The sequence below is a fragment of the Euprymna scolopes genome, chromosome 35 (assembly GCF_053919585.1).
Source record: "Euprymna scolopes isolate OS-2025 chromosome 35, ASM5391958v1, whole genome shotgun sequence".
Lineage (NCBI taxonomy): Eukaryota > Metazoa > Mollusca > Cephalopoda > Sepiida > Sepiolidae > Euprymna > Euprymna scolopes.
Window position 1 is genome coordinate 42,816,052 of NC_136516.1, and position 13,936 is coordinate 42,829,987.

The 13,936-nt window shown below is 34.5% G+C and overlaps 1 protein-coding gene across 2 annotated transcripts in view; it reads left to right on the top strand.

Moving 5' to 3' along the window:
- Positions 1-308: 308 nt before the first annotated feature.
- The window catches only part of LOC145259837 (failed axon connections homolog), a 54,516-nt gene continuing 40,888 nt past the window's right edge, over positions 309-13,936 (top strand). Inside the window, exon 1 of one of the 2 annotated variants that reach the window (XM_080117666.1) lies at positions 309-436. In XM_080117666.1, the coding sequence (XP_079973792.1) occupies positions 399-436 (38 nt within the window). In that variant the 5' untranslated portion in view covers positions 309-398. The other variant, XM_080117665.1, reaches the window with a different exon arrangement.

Sequence of the window (13,936 nt, forward strand, 5' to 3'; positions counted from 1 at the left end):
AGTGTGAATTTAAAGGATTTTATAGTGTGTGTGTGTGTGTGTGTGTGTGTGTGTGTGTGTGTGTGTGTGTGTGTGTGTGTGTGTGTGTTTCATTTGTTCGTTTATCTTCTTTATTTCAACATACATCAATTTTACCTTTACTTATGGTGCAACGAAAAACCGACGAAAAGCCATCGGCTATCTCATTCATGCCAGGATTCACGCCACCGCCACAGGCGCCACACCTATGTGCCCGGAGACCCAAGAAGTTTTACTGTATGATATTGCTAATCTGTTTTATTATATAATGTAAAGGATGGTCCAATTTTTGAAGTATTTTCTCTCTTTTTTATAAAAGTAAAAAAAAAAAAAAAGTGGGTGGATCACTGGATCATATCAAGGCGCCAAGACTTACAATAATGACACTTATATGTGTATGTGCAGGAATTTGGTGGGTGTATGTGTGCTTTTATATATTTTGTGTATATGTGTGTGCTTTGTGTGTACGTGTGTGCTTTGTGTGTAGCCTTGTGCGTGTATCTGTGTGATATACCCCCCCCCCGCCGGACACGGTTGTGTATGTTTGCCGTATATTTTGTGTTTGTTTTAGTGTGTGTGTGTGTGTGTGTGTGTGTGTGTGTGTGTGTGTATGCGTGTTTTCATGTTTTTTTGTGTGTATGTGTGTACGCGTGCACACATGTGTTCAGTAGTGCGTGCGCTTCTTCGTGTGTGCGGGTATGTGTGTATATACTCGCTAACACTTGTGTGTATGTATGTATGTTTTTTTGTTTGTTTAAGTGTTTGTTCTTTGTGTAAGTGTGCCCGCGTTGTGTTCGTGTATGTATATGTGTTTGTGCGTGTTTTGTGCGTGCGTGTGTGTGTGTGTGTGTGCGTGCGTGTGTGTGCGTGTGTGTGTGTGTGTGCGTGTGACATACCCGTTGATAAGAAAGTGCTTTATCGTGACGGCTACCACGTTAAACAACTTTTTAATTCGAGAATCAACGTTAAATCAAAAATCTGTTTTCGTTTTGAAATGGCGGCCACACCATTTCCCCAGCACACTACGGAAATCCTCGTCACTTTCATTGGATCCGGAATTGCTTTGGTAGTCGTTGCTAAACTGATACGCCGATTCTGGGGAGAAAAGGAAAAGTAAGTAAAATCAAGGGGAGAAAATGGTTCAATTGTTGAATAGAGAATGTCGAATATCTCGCCGATTTCACTTGCATTTCGCTTAACATTTCGATAAAACGGGGCGGGGGTAACTTAAAAAGATCGCGGCCATGGAAAAATGCGAGAAAAAAAAAATTTGAAAGTAGTTCTATGTTGTTTTCGTTAAATATTATTAATTTATATTATTAATCAATAATATAAAATGATGAATCATTTCGAGTTAAAATTCGATTTTCATCGTTAGATAAACAGTAAACACAACCTGAGTTCAAATTTGGTGGCCATTCTGTTTTGCTTCGGCTTCTTTCACATAATGTTACACTTTTCAATCGTGTTTTCCTCAATTATAGATGCATAATACTAACTGGATTTTTTTTTTTATAGGATTCCTCATTTTAATAATATACAACGAAAAAAACAACATGAAACTATTTTTTTAAATGCCTAAATTGATTTTTCTCGCGTTTTGCAAGATCACGATTTTTCTAAATTACCAAATGTCTGACGTCGTGGACAAAACTGATTTTTAACGGCCCTATGAAAGTAGAACGTTGAAGGTCGCAGCTAGATAATGAAACGAAAAAAATTATGTGTAAGCAACAAATGGGTTTATGTTATTGTTTTTATTATATACTAGCAGGCAGCTCGGCGTGGCCCGGTCGTAAGATACGCTTAAATCTATATATCTATAAAAGTGAACGTGTCTGTGTATCTGTCTGTCTGTGTGTCCGCGTGTGTATATTTCCCTACGCAATAACTTTACACTCGAAATTTGATATACAGGGTAGTGAGATTTGGGAAAATCGATGTGATCGGTTTTCGGCCAGAGATTTTTTGGTGATTAAGGGGTCAACGTTCAACGATTTGACCTTTGAGAACTCTACCAAACTCCTCTGATAATTTTGAGTCTAAACAATTGAAATTTTAGATGTAGGTTCCTTGGACATGGATCTAACAACAACTTGATTTGAGCCCAAAACAATAAATTTTAAGGGATCATAGTTAAAAAATCGACCGCTTTTTTTTTTTTTTTTTTTGCTCAACATACACCTCCAAATACCCGGGCAACGCTGGGCACCTATGCTAGTATTAGATATTTTAATTCATGCAGATTACATATTTATTATCAAGAGACGATTCTTTAACGATTATTATATCAAACCTATTATATAGGAGTGATATCAAAACAATATATTATATATATGTTTGCTCTTATTTTGTTTCTCCTTTTGAAACTGATTCATAATTTACAGTTATTTTTCCTCTCTTCCCCCCTCTCTCTCTCTCTCATATATATATATATATATATATATATATATATATATATATATATATATATATATATATATATATATATATAGAGAGAGAGAGAGAGAGAGAGAGAGAGAGAGAGATAAGTATTGGCTGAAGAGAGCTTGATATGGATATCTTAAACGGTCCTACCTATCAGGCTTGAAACCGATGGTACCAATGACTTGTCTCATCTAACAACTTTCTGTACACAAAATACAAAATATAAATGCGCTCTTATTTTCGGATTTTCCTTTTAATTGAGCTCTCTGCTGGATTTCTTTTTCCAAAAAAACTAATCATTTCTTTTTCAAAAAAAACTAATATATATATATATATATATATATATATATATATATATATATATATATATATATATATATATATATATATATATATATATGGTGTCATAGAATTAGAATCGAAACCAAAGCATACAACTCTCCACCCTCATTCCTTAGCCTCTGAGATACGCCTCTCTCTCTCTCTCTCTCTCTCTCTCTCTCTCTCTCTCTCTCTCTCTCTCTCTCTCTAAGTTATTAAGTTAGATCCATGTCCAAGGAACCTATATCTAAGATTTCAAGTGTTTAGACCCAAAATTGGCGGAGGAGTTTGGTAGAGTTCTCAAACGTCAAATCGTTTAACTTTGACCCCCTTAACAGCCAAATCTCTGCCCAAAAACCGATAAAAATGGAATTTGCCAGGTGAAGGTCGAACGACGGCATTACGAATATACATGCGTAACGTAATAGTTCATGGTTTAATGAAGCAAACATGTCTTCATAGCTCAGGTATTAACATCAAAGGTAAAAGTAAATCGTAAGCGAAACATTTTGATTTCGATTCTTGGTGGTGGCGCACAAGTTATTTTTATTTTTTTTTAAATCATTACTATAAATTGAGTCCAATATAATATAATAATAAATACGAAATCTGTATCAATAAGAATATCATATTTAAGCATATTTTACAACCGGGCAATGCCGGGCTGCCTGCTAGTATATATATATAAATGCACCTGTCATCCCTTTTTATAAAATAGAATCACTCGATCGTTGAAGACAAGATGCAAGCAAGCAAGCAAGCAAAATTCACAGATTTTATAATTATATAGATTTCTAAATGAGGAATCTTTTCCATTTAGAATCCATTTAGTTTCATGCATGCAAAATAGAGAAAAGTACGCTTTTTTAGATAAACATGACATCAGGTGAAATTTGGTCGACATTTTGTTTTGCTTCAGCTTATTTACATGATGCTAACACATTTCAAGCGTGCTTTTCCTATATATTTTTAAATTCCACCCACCTCCACATGTTAAGAAAGGCTTCCTAAAATCTCGCAACTTTGTAATTATTTGGAATTTTGAATAATCTCCCCTCTCTTTTAAACTATTTGCAATATGGCGTTGAAAGATCGCCGTTTAACCATAAAATTTGATTTTCTATTCTAAAATTAAACTATCTGATCAATTTATGTGATTTTTGGTGTGCAATATTTTCTTTCCGCCAGGAATACATACACAATAATAATTTTCCTTCCTTTTAGTTTCTTATTGGAATTGAGGAGGTATGGGCTTACACTCAAAATTTAACTCAAATCTACAAGCATTTACAAAAAATTATATGGTATTAACCCTATAAAAAGAATATTATTACATGACTTTATGTCAACGGCAAGCGATTGGCAGAGACCAGGGGTTCCCAACCTTTGGCACTCTCGACCCCTTATCTAAAAGTTTGAAACCAATGCGACCTCCTACTTAGGGCTTACTTACTATCAACAGCTTAATTTTCTTTCTTTCTTTTTTTTTCTGTGAGCTACGGGAAAGAAACTTCAAACAAAATATTTTATGCATATTTTACGACCAGGTAACGCCCGGCAGCCTGCTAGCATGGTTACATACGTCAATAGCAAGCGAGTCAGTTGGTATAAAGTTTGAAATACACCAGGGCTTCCCAACCTTTTGGCACTCTCGACCCCTTATCTAAAAGTTTGAAACTCATGCGGCACCCTACTTAGGGCTTGCTATCAGCAGTTTAATTTTCTTTTTTACTTTCTGTGAAGGCAGTGAAAGAAACATGCACGAAAGTGGCCAGTGATGTGATTTGTCAGACATCAGTGGACATGTGATTGACGTGTCCACTGCTACTACACACATACTCGCTACTCACTGGTACACACATACATACAGTGAAACCTGACATAGTTATATGGAATAAGTCAGGACCATAATTAGAGCTTAAACTATGACAAAGCTCAATAAATGAGCTGTGCAACGATTTTCAGTCTCTGAGAATTTGAGTATAAATCTTCAAATAGTATTGAACCCCCCTCTCTCCCTTAACCACACACGTCTATCTGCAGTAAGAAAGAATTCAAACTGGGATCCAAAGTCAGAACCCAATTTGTTTCCAACTTTTAAACATTAAACATTAAGCAATTTTTTTTTGGGGGGGGGTATAATTAAAACTGTCCATCTTAACCTGAATCGTACTGTTGACTTGATTGTTTTTATAACTTGGCATTAATAACAATATTAGAGTTCAACTTGGTTTGAGAGACGTAAATATGAAGCGTAATAACTACTAAGATATCACTGATTGAGTCACTGTGTAAATTACGACCATGTAATTCCTACAGCCATCTACCTTGAAAATGATGCTGTCAAACCTGACATAGTTATCTCTTCTCTTCTATCTATCTTCTATTTCCTATTTATCTATCTATTCTTCTATTCTATCTATCTATATATCTATCTATCTATCTATCTTCTTTCTTCTTCTTCTATCTTCTATATAAATAAATCTATATAAATAAAATGAACTCATTTTTTCCGTCTGACTTTGACCTTACTAGGATTAAGAATCTAGACATTTTACGCAAATGTACTATGCACAAACTGCATCACGATATCTGAGGTGTGTTATAGGCATATTAGCTATCCACTAACTCGCAGATCAAAGCTTCCTATATTATATCTGGTGAGAGTTCACTGCCAAAACCAGTTGCGATCAATGGAAGTAGTAAAGTCATCTCTCTCTAAAAAATTATACTTCCACCGCCACTCATTTACACCGTCCGTGACCATTCACAAGAGACAAATAAAGACAAACGCCGGTTTAGGTTTTCATAAAAACTGGACTGCAATTAAGGTGAAACGCACCACGCTAACTTTTACGTTGGTTAAAAATAAAAACAAACACAAACCAAAAAAAAATTTACATTTCCTTACAGTGCATTAAACCTTATGATTTTTTTCTTTTTTTTTTTTTTACATAGGCATCACCACATTATCAAGGCCAAGAGGCCACTCAAGGATAAGGGTTAAAGAGTGAACAGTAGAAATTGGACATTATAGTAATCATTAGTAATGAAAATTTGGTAAAGTTGATAACTTATATGGAACGGCTCATCAAGAACTTATTTACGTTAGACTTGAAGACAACCATATTGTAGTCAGCCGGAAAGCAGGAAAACGGAAGACAATTCCACAGGCGTGCAGTTCTAAGAAAAAAGCTTTGTTCATGGAATCTACGTTTAGGTTTAGGCACAGATAAAGAGTGAGGGGAATTATTGATAGTGTTTACAGCTAGACGAGTGTTTCTTGTGAAAGTTTGGCGAGGGGGGACCATAGATTGAAGCTCATTCGAACACTTTCCATGAAAATAACGATACATCAGAGACAAACTCGCAACATCTCTTCTGTGAGATAAAGGTTGCAAGGAAGAGAAAAGGACATCTCCTTCGAGGCTACGAAGTCTTGAACTCTATCAAGGCAGGCCAAGTCCTTTCTAGCAGCTCCTGCCCAGATGCTTCAATTCCGTTTTATTTCGCATTCTCCGGCATTTACAACATCGTTTTCTTATTGGGGGTGGGGGGCTCCATGTATCTTCCCTCTGTTTTTCGTTTTTCCGATCTTTCCCTTTCTCAAATTTATTTCTTCTCTTTTTCCGTGTTTCCTCTATTTTTCGGCAAGTTCACCACCGCTTGTTTTCATTTTTATTTATTTATTTATTTTTTCTGTTTCAACGAACTTTACATTTTGTTTGTTTGTTTGTTTGTTTCTTCTCTCTTTCCGTTTTTCCTCTTCCTTCCGCAAGTTTAACATCGTTTCTTTCTTTGTAATACAGCCAGATTTTTTAAACACTAAAAAAAACAAAAATAAATTACATGGATTATTTATACGTTGTTCACATTTATACACTATTATTTATACAAAAAAATTACAAACAAATTACAAACACATTCTTTCCATTTTATTTTTATTTCTTCATTTTTTTTTTCTGGAAACCATATATTACATGATTTTCGTTAGATTTCGTTTCGTTCCGTTCTATTTTTGTGTTTACATTTTTCCTATCTTTCTGGAAAGTTTGACATCGTTATTTTTATATATTTATTTCCGTTTTATTTGATTTCGTCCAGTTCGATTTTTCTTTTTTTCTGTTTACGTTCTTACGAACTTTCTGGTATGTTTGACAGCGTTCTTTTCTTTTGTTTTTTTGTTTTTTTTTTGGGGGGGGGGGTACAGTTAGATATTAATTTTCAAGTCAAATTAATTAAAACATTCTTATTTACAATGACACTCTTAATATTTGCAGGGGATCTTTCTTAACAAATATATTCAACATCAAATTAGATTTTCTCATTTTTTATACGATCCCGAGCAACGCCGGGTAGCATCGCTAGTATGGAATAAGTCAGAGAGAGTTGCAACCTTGGTTGAAGTGAATGTCCCTAATGATGGAGGTGTGAACAGAGCTGAAAAGGAGAAACAGACCAAACATCAAAGGTCTCATGTATGCTAGAAAGAAACTGGAATCTTAGAGAGATATCAATTTATACCAGTTATTATAGATGCCACAGGGCTTATGAAGAAGAACCTGAAATCCTACCTAACTAATATCCCTGGTGAACCAAGTGCAAAAGAGATCCAAACAATTGCACTTAAGGGAACGAGGATACTAAAAAAGAGTTCTCGGATAGTTTTAATAAAAAGCAGGGCAATGTTGACAGCTGGTTTGGCTGCCCCATACCCAGCATTACAATCTTCAAACAAAAAAAAAAGTTTTAGACGCGCATACATATTCAAACACGCACATTCACTCACAGGCAAGCATACACACACCTAATGTCGTTGAACTAACGTAGCATGCGTTTTGCTTTACAACTAAACAAAAAATATAAGACTTTGAAAAATGTGATGATAATGCCTCCGTTCAGTCTCAAGATTGAATCTCACGTCAATCTATAGTTTTTTTTTTTGTTTTTTTTGTTTTTTGTTTCTTTTTTTTTAAACTGGATATGAGTTTTATTAATTTTTCCGGTGTGGTCTGACTATAACGCTGTCCATGAACCAACGTGTTGTAATCCCAGTTTGCGTCGCAAAGTAGACCAAGATTAGGAAAGAATTTCAACTCGCTTTTTCTTTGTAACAACAACATTTATTTCCTCATTATTACGGCTGTGACGTCACCCACATGATCTCGAACGTTATCTCGTTCCGTGTTCCACGTCTTTCACGTGATCGTTTTCTTTCTCTTTTTTTTTATAGTCTTTATGTCTTTACTGGTGACGTCATTTCGCATATATATGCATACGCGCGTCCGCGCTATGTTACACGACTACAACTGCTTGAAAGTATGAAAAAAAATTCAAACTGTACAGGCGCTTAAAGTAGTCCAACAAATTCTCATGCAAAAACATACGATCGCTCGATGGGCCAATTACTCAATGATAAGCCTTGTCTGTTTGCATTAATAGAAAATAGTGCATCAAAGCATGTTGTTTTAAGAGTCTGTCTGTTCGAAATCAAATAGAAATATGTGATTGGTTAACAAAAAAGGGAATAGGCAGAGTACTCATTACTAAGGCAGTAGATTTTATGATGTCAATAGCCGTCATTTATTTGTCTTCGATCATTAATCAATTGAAAGTAAAACATGAATCAATTCAACTCAAATGTTTTTTATTAATGAGTCATCAGTTATCAAGAACAAATGCCATTCGAGTATGAATAGCTTGTTCGGTAACAATTTTTTTTACACAGGAATCACTACTTATCAAGGTCGGAGGCCACTCGAGGATAAGGGTTAATGGGTATACATTAGTCAATGTGATTATAACGTAGTAAACATAAGTAGTGGGAATTTTGTAAATTGGATTACTTAGGGGAACGGTTCATCAAGAACTTGTTTACGATCCCGAGCAACGACTTGAAGACAATTAGATTGTAGTCAGCTGGAAAGCAGGCAAACAGAAGAGAGTTCAACAGATGTGCAGTTCTAAGAAAGAAGCTTTGTTCATGGAATCTACATTTGGGTTTAGGCACAGATAAAGAGTGTGGGAAATTATTGATAGTGGTTTTGGCTAGACGAGTGTTTTTCGTGAAAGTTTGGCGAGCAAAGTGGGGGGGATATAGACTGAAGCTCAGACGAGCACTTGCCATGGAAATAACGATAAAGCAGAGACAGGCTCACAACGTCTCTTCTGTGGGAAATAGGTTGCAGAGAAGAGAAAAGAGCATCACCCACTAAGCTACAAAGTCTATTTTGAATTCTGTCAAGGCAGGATAAGCTGCTTCTAGCAGCTCCTGCCCAGATGTGGCAACAGTACTCCATCGTTGGCCGTACCTGGCTTTTATATAGATAGAGAGTTGCATCAGGAGTGAGATATCTACTGGAGCGGTAGAAGGATCCTACCATTTTTCCGGCAACCTTGGTAATGAATTTAATATATGTGTTCGATTTCAGATCGAAAGTAAAGGTCAAGCCCAGAATCTTGTCAAAACATGAAGTTTCCCTAAAACGAGAGCCATTCAGTCAAATTATTTTGCAACATATCCAATTTATTGCATTAGCAACTAGTGATCGAACGATTCCAATATTTTTCTGATTCCGATACAATTCCCTATTCTGTTCTAAATTCCCGATTCCGGTACAATTATTGATTCTAATTCTTTTTAAATTTCTAAATAGTCTTTTTTTTTGGGGGGGGGGGCGATCAGATTACTGCAAAACCCATGTGCATATATTTTCGCAAGTGTAAAAAATGCATTTATGGGTATGACCTATAGATTTTCGTTTTTAATAAAATTCTTTAAAAAAATCAATAAATATTTGTTATTTCGTTATGAACAAGAGTCGTGTCGCGGTAAATAAACTTTTAAACGAAAACAAAGAAATACAAACAAGAAAAAGAATCGTTTTAAGCATCAGAAAAATAGACCCACATTTTTCCAATTCCGATACCCTTAAAAGTTCCGATTTTTCCTATTCCCGATTCCGGTTAATCGTCCCAGCACTATGAACAACGTGATAATATTTACAGAAATGTGTCTAGAATGAAGTTTTATTTTTATTTTTTTTATCTAGACTCGGACCCCACCTACTCTTTGGCGCCCTAGGCGTCAGCTCATGTGTGAAATTGCCTCTAATAAATCTGACGTAATGACCCGATTTCTTAATTTGTTCTCAATTTTCTTATCTCCATTTCCTTATGCAGATTTCGTTCTCTTTTTTAAGGTCAGACGAGATCAAATAATCAAGGTCATTGTGACAATGTCCTGATTAATCTAATATATAAACCGCTATATGTCTATATATCTATCTAACTATCTATCTGTCTGTCTGTCTGTCTGTCTGTCTGTCTGGTGGTCTGTTTGTCTCCATATGTTCAAACTCTATCTCCTCCGAAACTAAAAGTCGCAGAGCGGTGCTAGGGGCTTCAAATGATTGGATTTTTTTTTTTTTCACAGACCATTCTTTTATGGTTCTTTAGCCGGTTAAAATTGGTTTTAAGGGGTCAAAAGTGGGTTAAAATTGAAAAATTTGTTAAAAATTTTGTACAATCATCTTAGTTTATTTTTAATTTTTAAATTTTAATTGGTTTATATGCGTGTCACGTTGGTACAGTGGTAACGTCACCAGCTGCGAATGCTACAGTTTTCAGTTTGATGGCACCTAAATACTTTTTTTTTTAACTTTTGAAATCACGCCTAATAATAATATATACGAAATCTGGACAAATTAAAATATCATATTTAAGCGTATTTTACGCCCAGGCAAAAACCTGGTTCATATATATTCATATATATTCATTATAGGTCTAATTCGCATTAGTGTGATTAGTCAAAGGTTATCCTATATTTTTTTAGAACCTAAAAATCAAATTAGTGTTTATGAGAGAGAGAGAGAGAGAGAGAGAGAGAGAGAGAGAAAGAGAGAGAGAGAGAGAGAGGGCAGTTAAACAGACAGATAGAAATTGTAAGGATATTTATCTGTGATAATGAAAGGTGATATTTAGGTACTGGCAATTAATGGCTGCTTCGGTAGGGGCGGGGCATGGTTTTTAACGCCGGTTAATCATAATTTTTTTTAAATTTTCGAGTACTTTTTTGTTGTATTTGGAAGATTATAGTTTAAAGTTAATTTCTCAAAGAAAAAAAGTATGTGAAATAAAAAAATACATGGAATAATTTTATCTCAAATCTGAAAAACCCTAGATTTCACGTAAAAATTCATCATGACAAAAATCGCGTTTACATTTTTTTGGCAAGAAAAATGTTTTCTGGAATTACTTCCAAGTTAAGTATTAAGTAAAGTCTTAAGATAATGAATTAATACAATAAATGTTCTTAACTTTTGCTAAAAAAAAAAAGTAATAATTATCCAAAAATGACGAGCATTGTTTATCGTATCCATAAAACCTCTGGCGGCAAAATTGAAATATGTATGGAAGGACAAATTAGACATAATTTATATCTTTATTTAACATTATTTCGCCATACAGACCGACTTTTTTTTTCTTTTTTTTCTTTTTTTTTTTTTTTTTTTTTGGGGGGTCGCAAACCCTCCTTCATTCATTTAAAAATGCATAAAAGTTAATTAAATTCATTAATTATACTACTGACAATTTATTCTTTGAAAAAAAAAGTTAGCACCATTATTTATTAATATTAATACAAAATTACAATTGGTTAAGAAAACAATTTATAATCATTGAAAAAATTACACACTGAAAAAATACAGACTTACGTTAAAATTTATCATAATGTTTACGTGAAATTTAAAGTTGATAAACACAAACAGGCGGGTAGTTGAAAAGAGGTTGAGGGTGGGCAAAACAGACTGGTTTTCTTTTCAACTCTGTACATCCGTACTTACTGACATGGAACGTTCGTATAATTTTTGCGATTTTTTAATTAAATTATTTTTCTACGTTCCTGTTTCTCAATTTATTTTTTTTTACTTTATTTTCCAAGATTATATGAACATTATTTTACATTGATAATTATACGTTCTTGCGTGCAATGGAAATATTAGAATCTTACATGTAAAGATTATGTTAAAAATGTAAGCGTAAAAAAAGTAGAAATAATTTTTGCAATTATAATTTTTTTGTGTGAAAATATTAAATAAACAATGCTTAATTCAATGATAATATTGGTAGTTTGAGAAATAAATTTTTCTTCGAGTTATATCGAATTCATTAATACGGACTTCAGGGGCTTTTTTCATAATGTTCGTGAAAAAATTATTTTATTTTTATTTTATTGTTACAAATTACGATGCTTTATTTATATAAAAAAAGCAAAAATAAATTCTTGCGTTTTTTATTTACTACTGAAACCATAACTTTAGTAAAGGTATTTTTTGTTTAAACAAAATAATACATTTTCACTAAGATTTGAATAAAAATAATTTGTCCTTATATGTCGCGATCATTATTTAAAAAATACTGAAAATTTCATTAAAATTGGTTAATTTCCTGATTTTTTATAAGTTTTTATACATTTTGAGTAGTGGCATTCATTTTACCCGTACCAAGTGATATTCTGTAGGGGACTAGGATATATAAATACACCCAATCCCGTTACAAAAGAATAATGAAACGAATGGGAATTGAAGGAAACAAAGACTCAATTAATGGATAAGATAAATGTCGTTTATTTGCTGTTGAAAGAAATGAGCGTTTTAGTTATAACATGTCCGCGCGTATGTAACCCATGTTCGTTACAGGACTGGTGTTGTAGCAAGAATAGGAAATGTGTTTTCATCTCAAGTTCGGGTCACTATTGTTTGTTCGCGCGTGGGAAGAGAAATAAATGTTGTAGGGAAATTGAGAATGGTAGTCCAGCGTGTAGACAAAGAAGAGGATATTAGAGTTGTCATCAGTTAGTAGTCAGCGACGCGAAGGTGTTCTTAGTGGGCAGTAGTAGATGTAGAGAGAAAGAGTGAGAATGTATACATACAGTCTTTAGCTCGTGCCCCATACATAGTAGGAAGTGGGCGTGAGGTACGCGTGCGTGCGCGCGCGCCGAAACGGTGGCGGCTTGTTAGCCCAACCTCTCTCGTTGAGAGTTGGTTCTAAAGAGGATTAGAAACAGCTTATCGGCTTGTTTTTATACTCGTTTCCAGAGTGTATTTTGCGCATGTGTATTTCCTTAGAAAGCGGAAGTGACGTCGTCCATGTGCTGTGTTCGTGTTCGCGTGTGTGAGTACATGTGTATACGTGTGTGTGTATATATACGTGAATGTGAGTGTATGTACGCGAACGTGAATAAGTGTACATGTGTGGACGTGGGCGCGTATGTTTGTGTGCGCGTATGTATATGACAGCTTGAAATATGAATGTGTGTTTTGTGTGAGACTTGAAAAAGGCTCGTACAATTCTAGTGTCGTTATTACTCATATATATAAACACCTTCAAACTCTTCTCTCTCTCTCTCTCTCTCTCTCTCTCTCTCTCTCTCTCTCTCTCTCTGTGGCATGCCCACAGCCATACAATCTTTATCTCTTTTTGAGATATCATTATTTGATTTTGGAGAATAACGTTGAAATATAGGACAGTCTATGGCCTCGGTTTTTATGAAAGGATTAGAGGTGGGAAAGGATGCCATAGAGGTCACAACAAAGAATACATGAAATGAACAACTTTGGAAGTATGTAGATTCTGACTCCATATAATTAAAGACAGACAAATATTGAAGGTTGAGCCGACTTTATTTACTACTAACAGTTTGTATTAGAAGAGGCAAAGTGATCGTAGGATGGAATGTGATTTAACGAAGGATGGATTGTCCGATGGATATATTTGACAGTTTGTGTTACGGTGAAATGTTCGTAGAATGTTTGCAGGTATGTACGCTTTAACAAGGAATGAATGTTCGTAAAATGTTTGTAGGTGTGTATGAATTGACAAGGAATGAAGGTTCGTAAAATGTTTGTAGGTATGTATGAATTGACAAGGAATGAATTTTCATAAAATGTTTGTAGGTATGTATGAATTGACAAGGAATGAATTTTCATAAAATGTTTGGAGGTATGTATGAATTGACAAGGAATGAAGGTTCGTAAAATGTTTGTAGGTATGTATGAATTGACAAGGAATGAATGTTCGTAAAATGTTTGTAGGTATGTATGAATTGACAAGGAATGAATGTTCGTAAAATGTTTGTAGGTATGTATGAATTGACAAGGAATGAATGTTC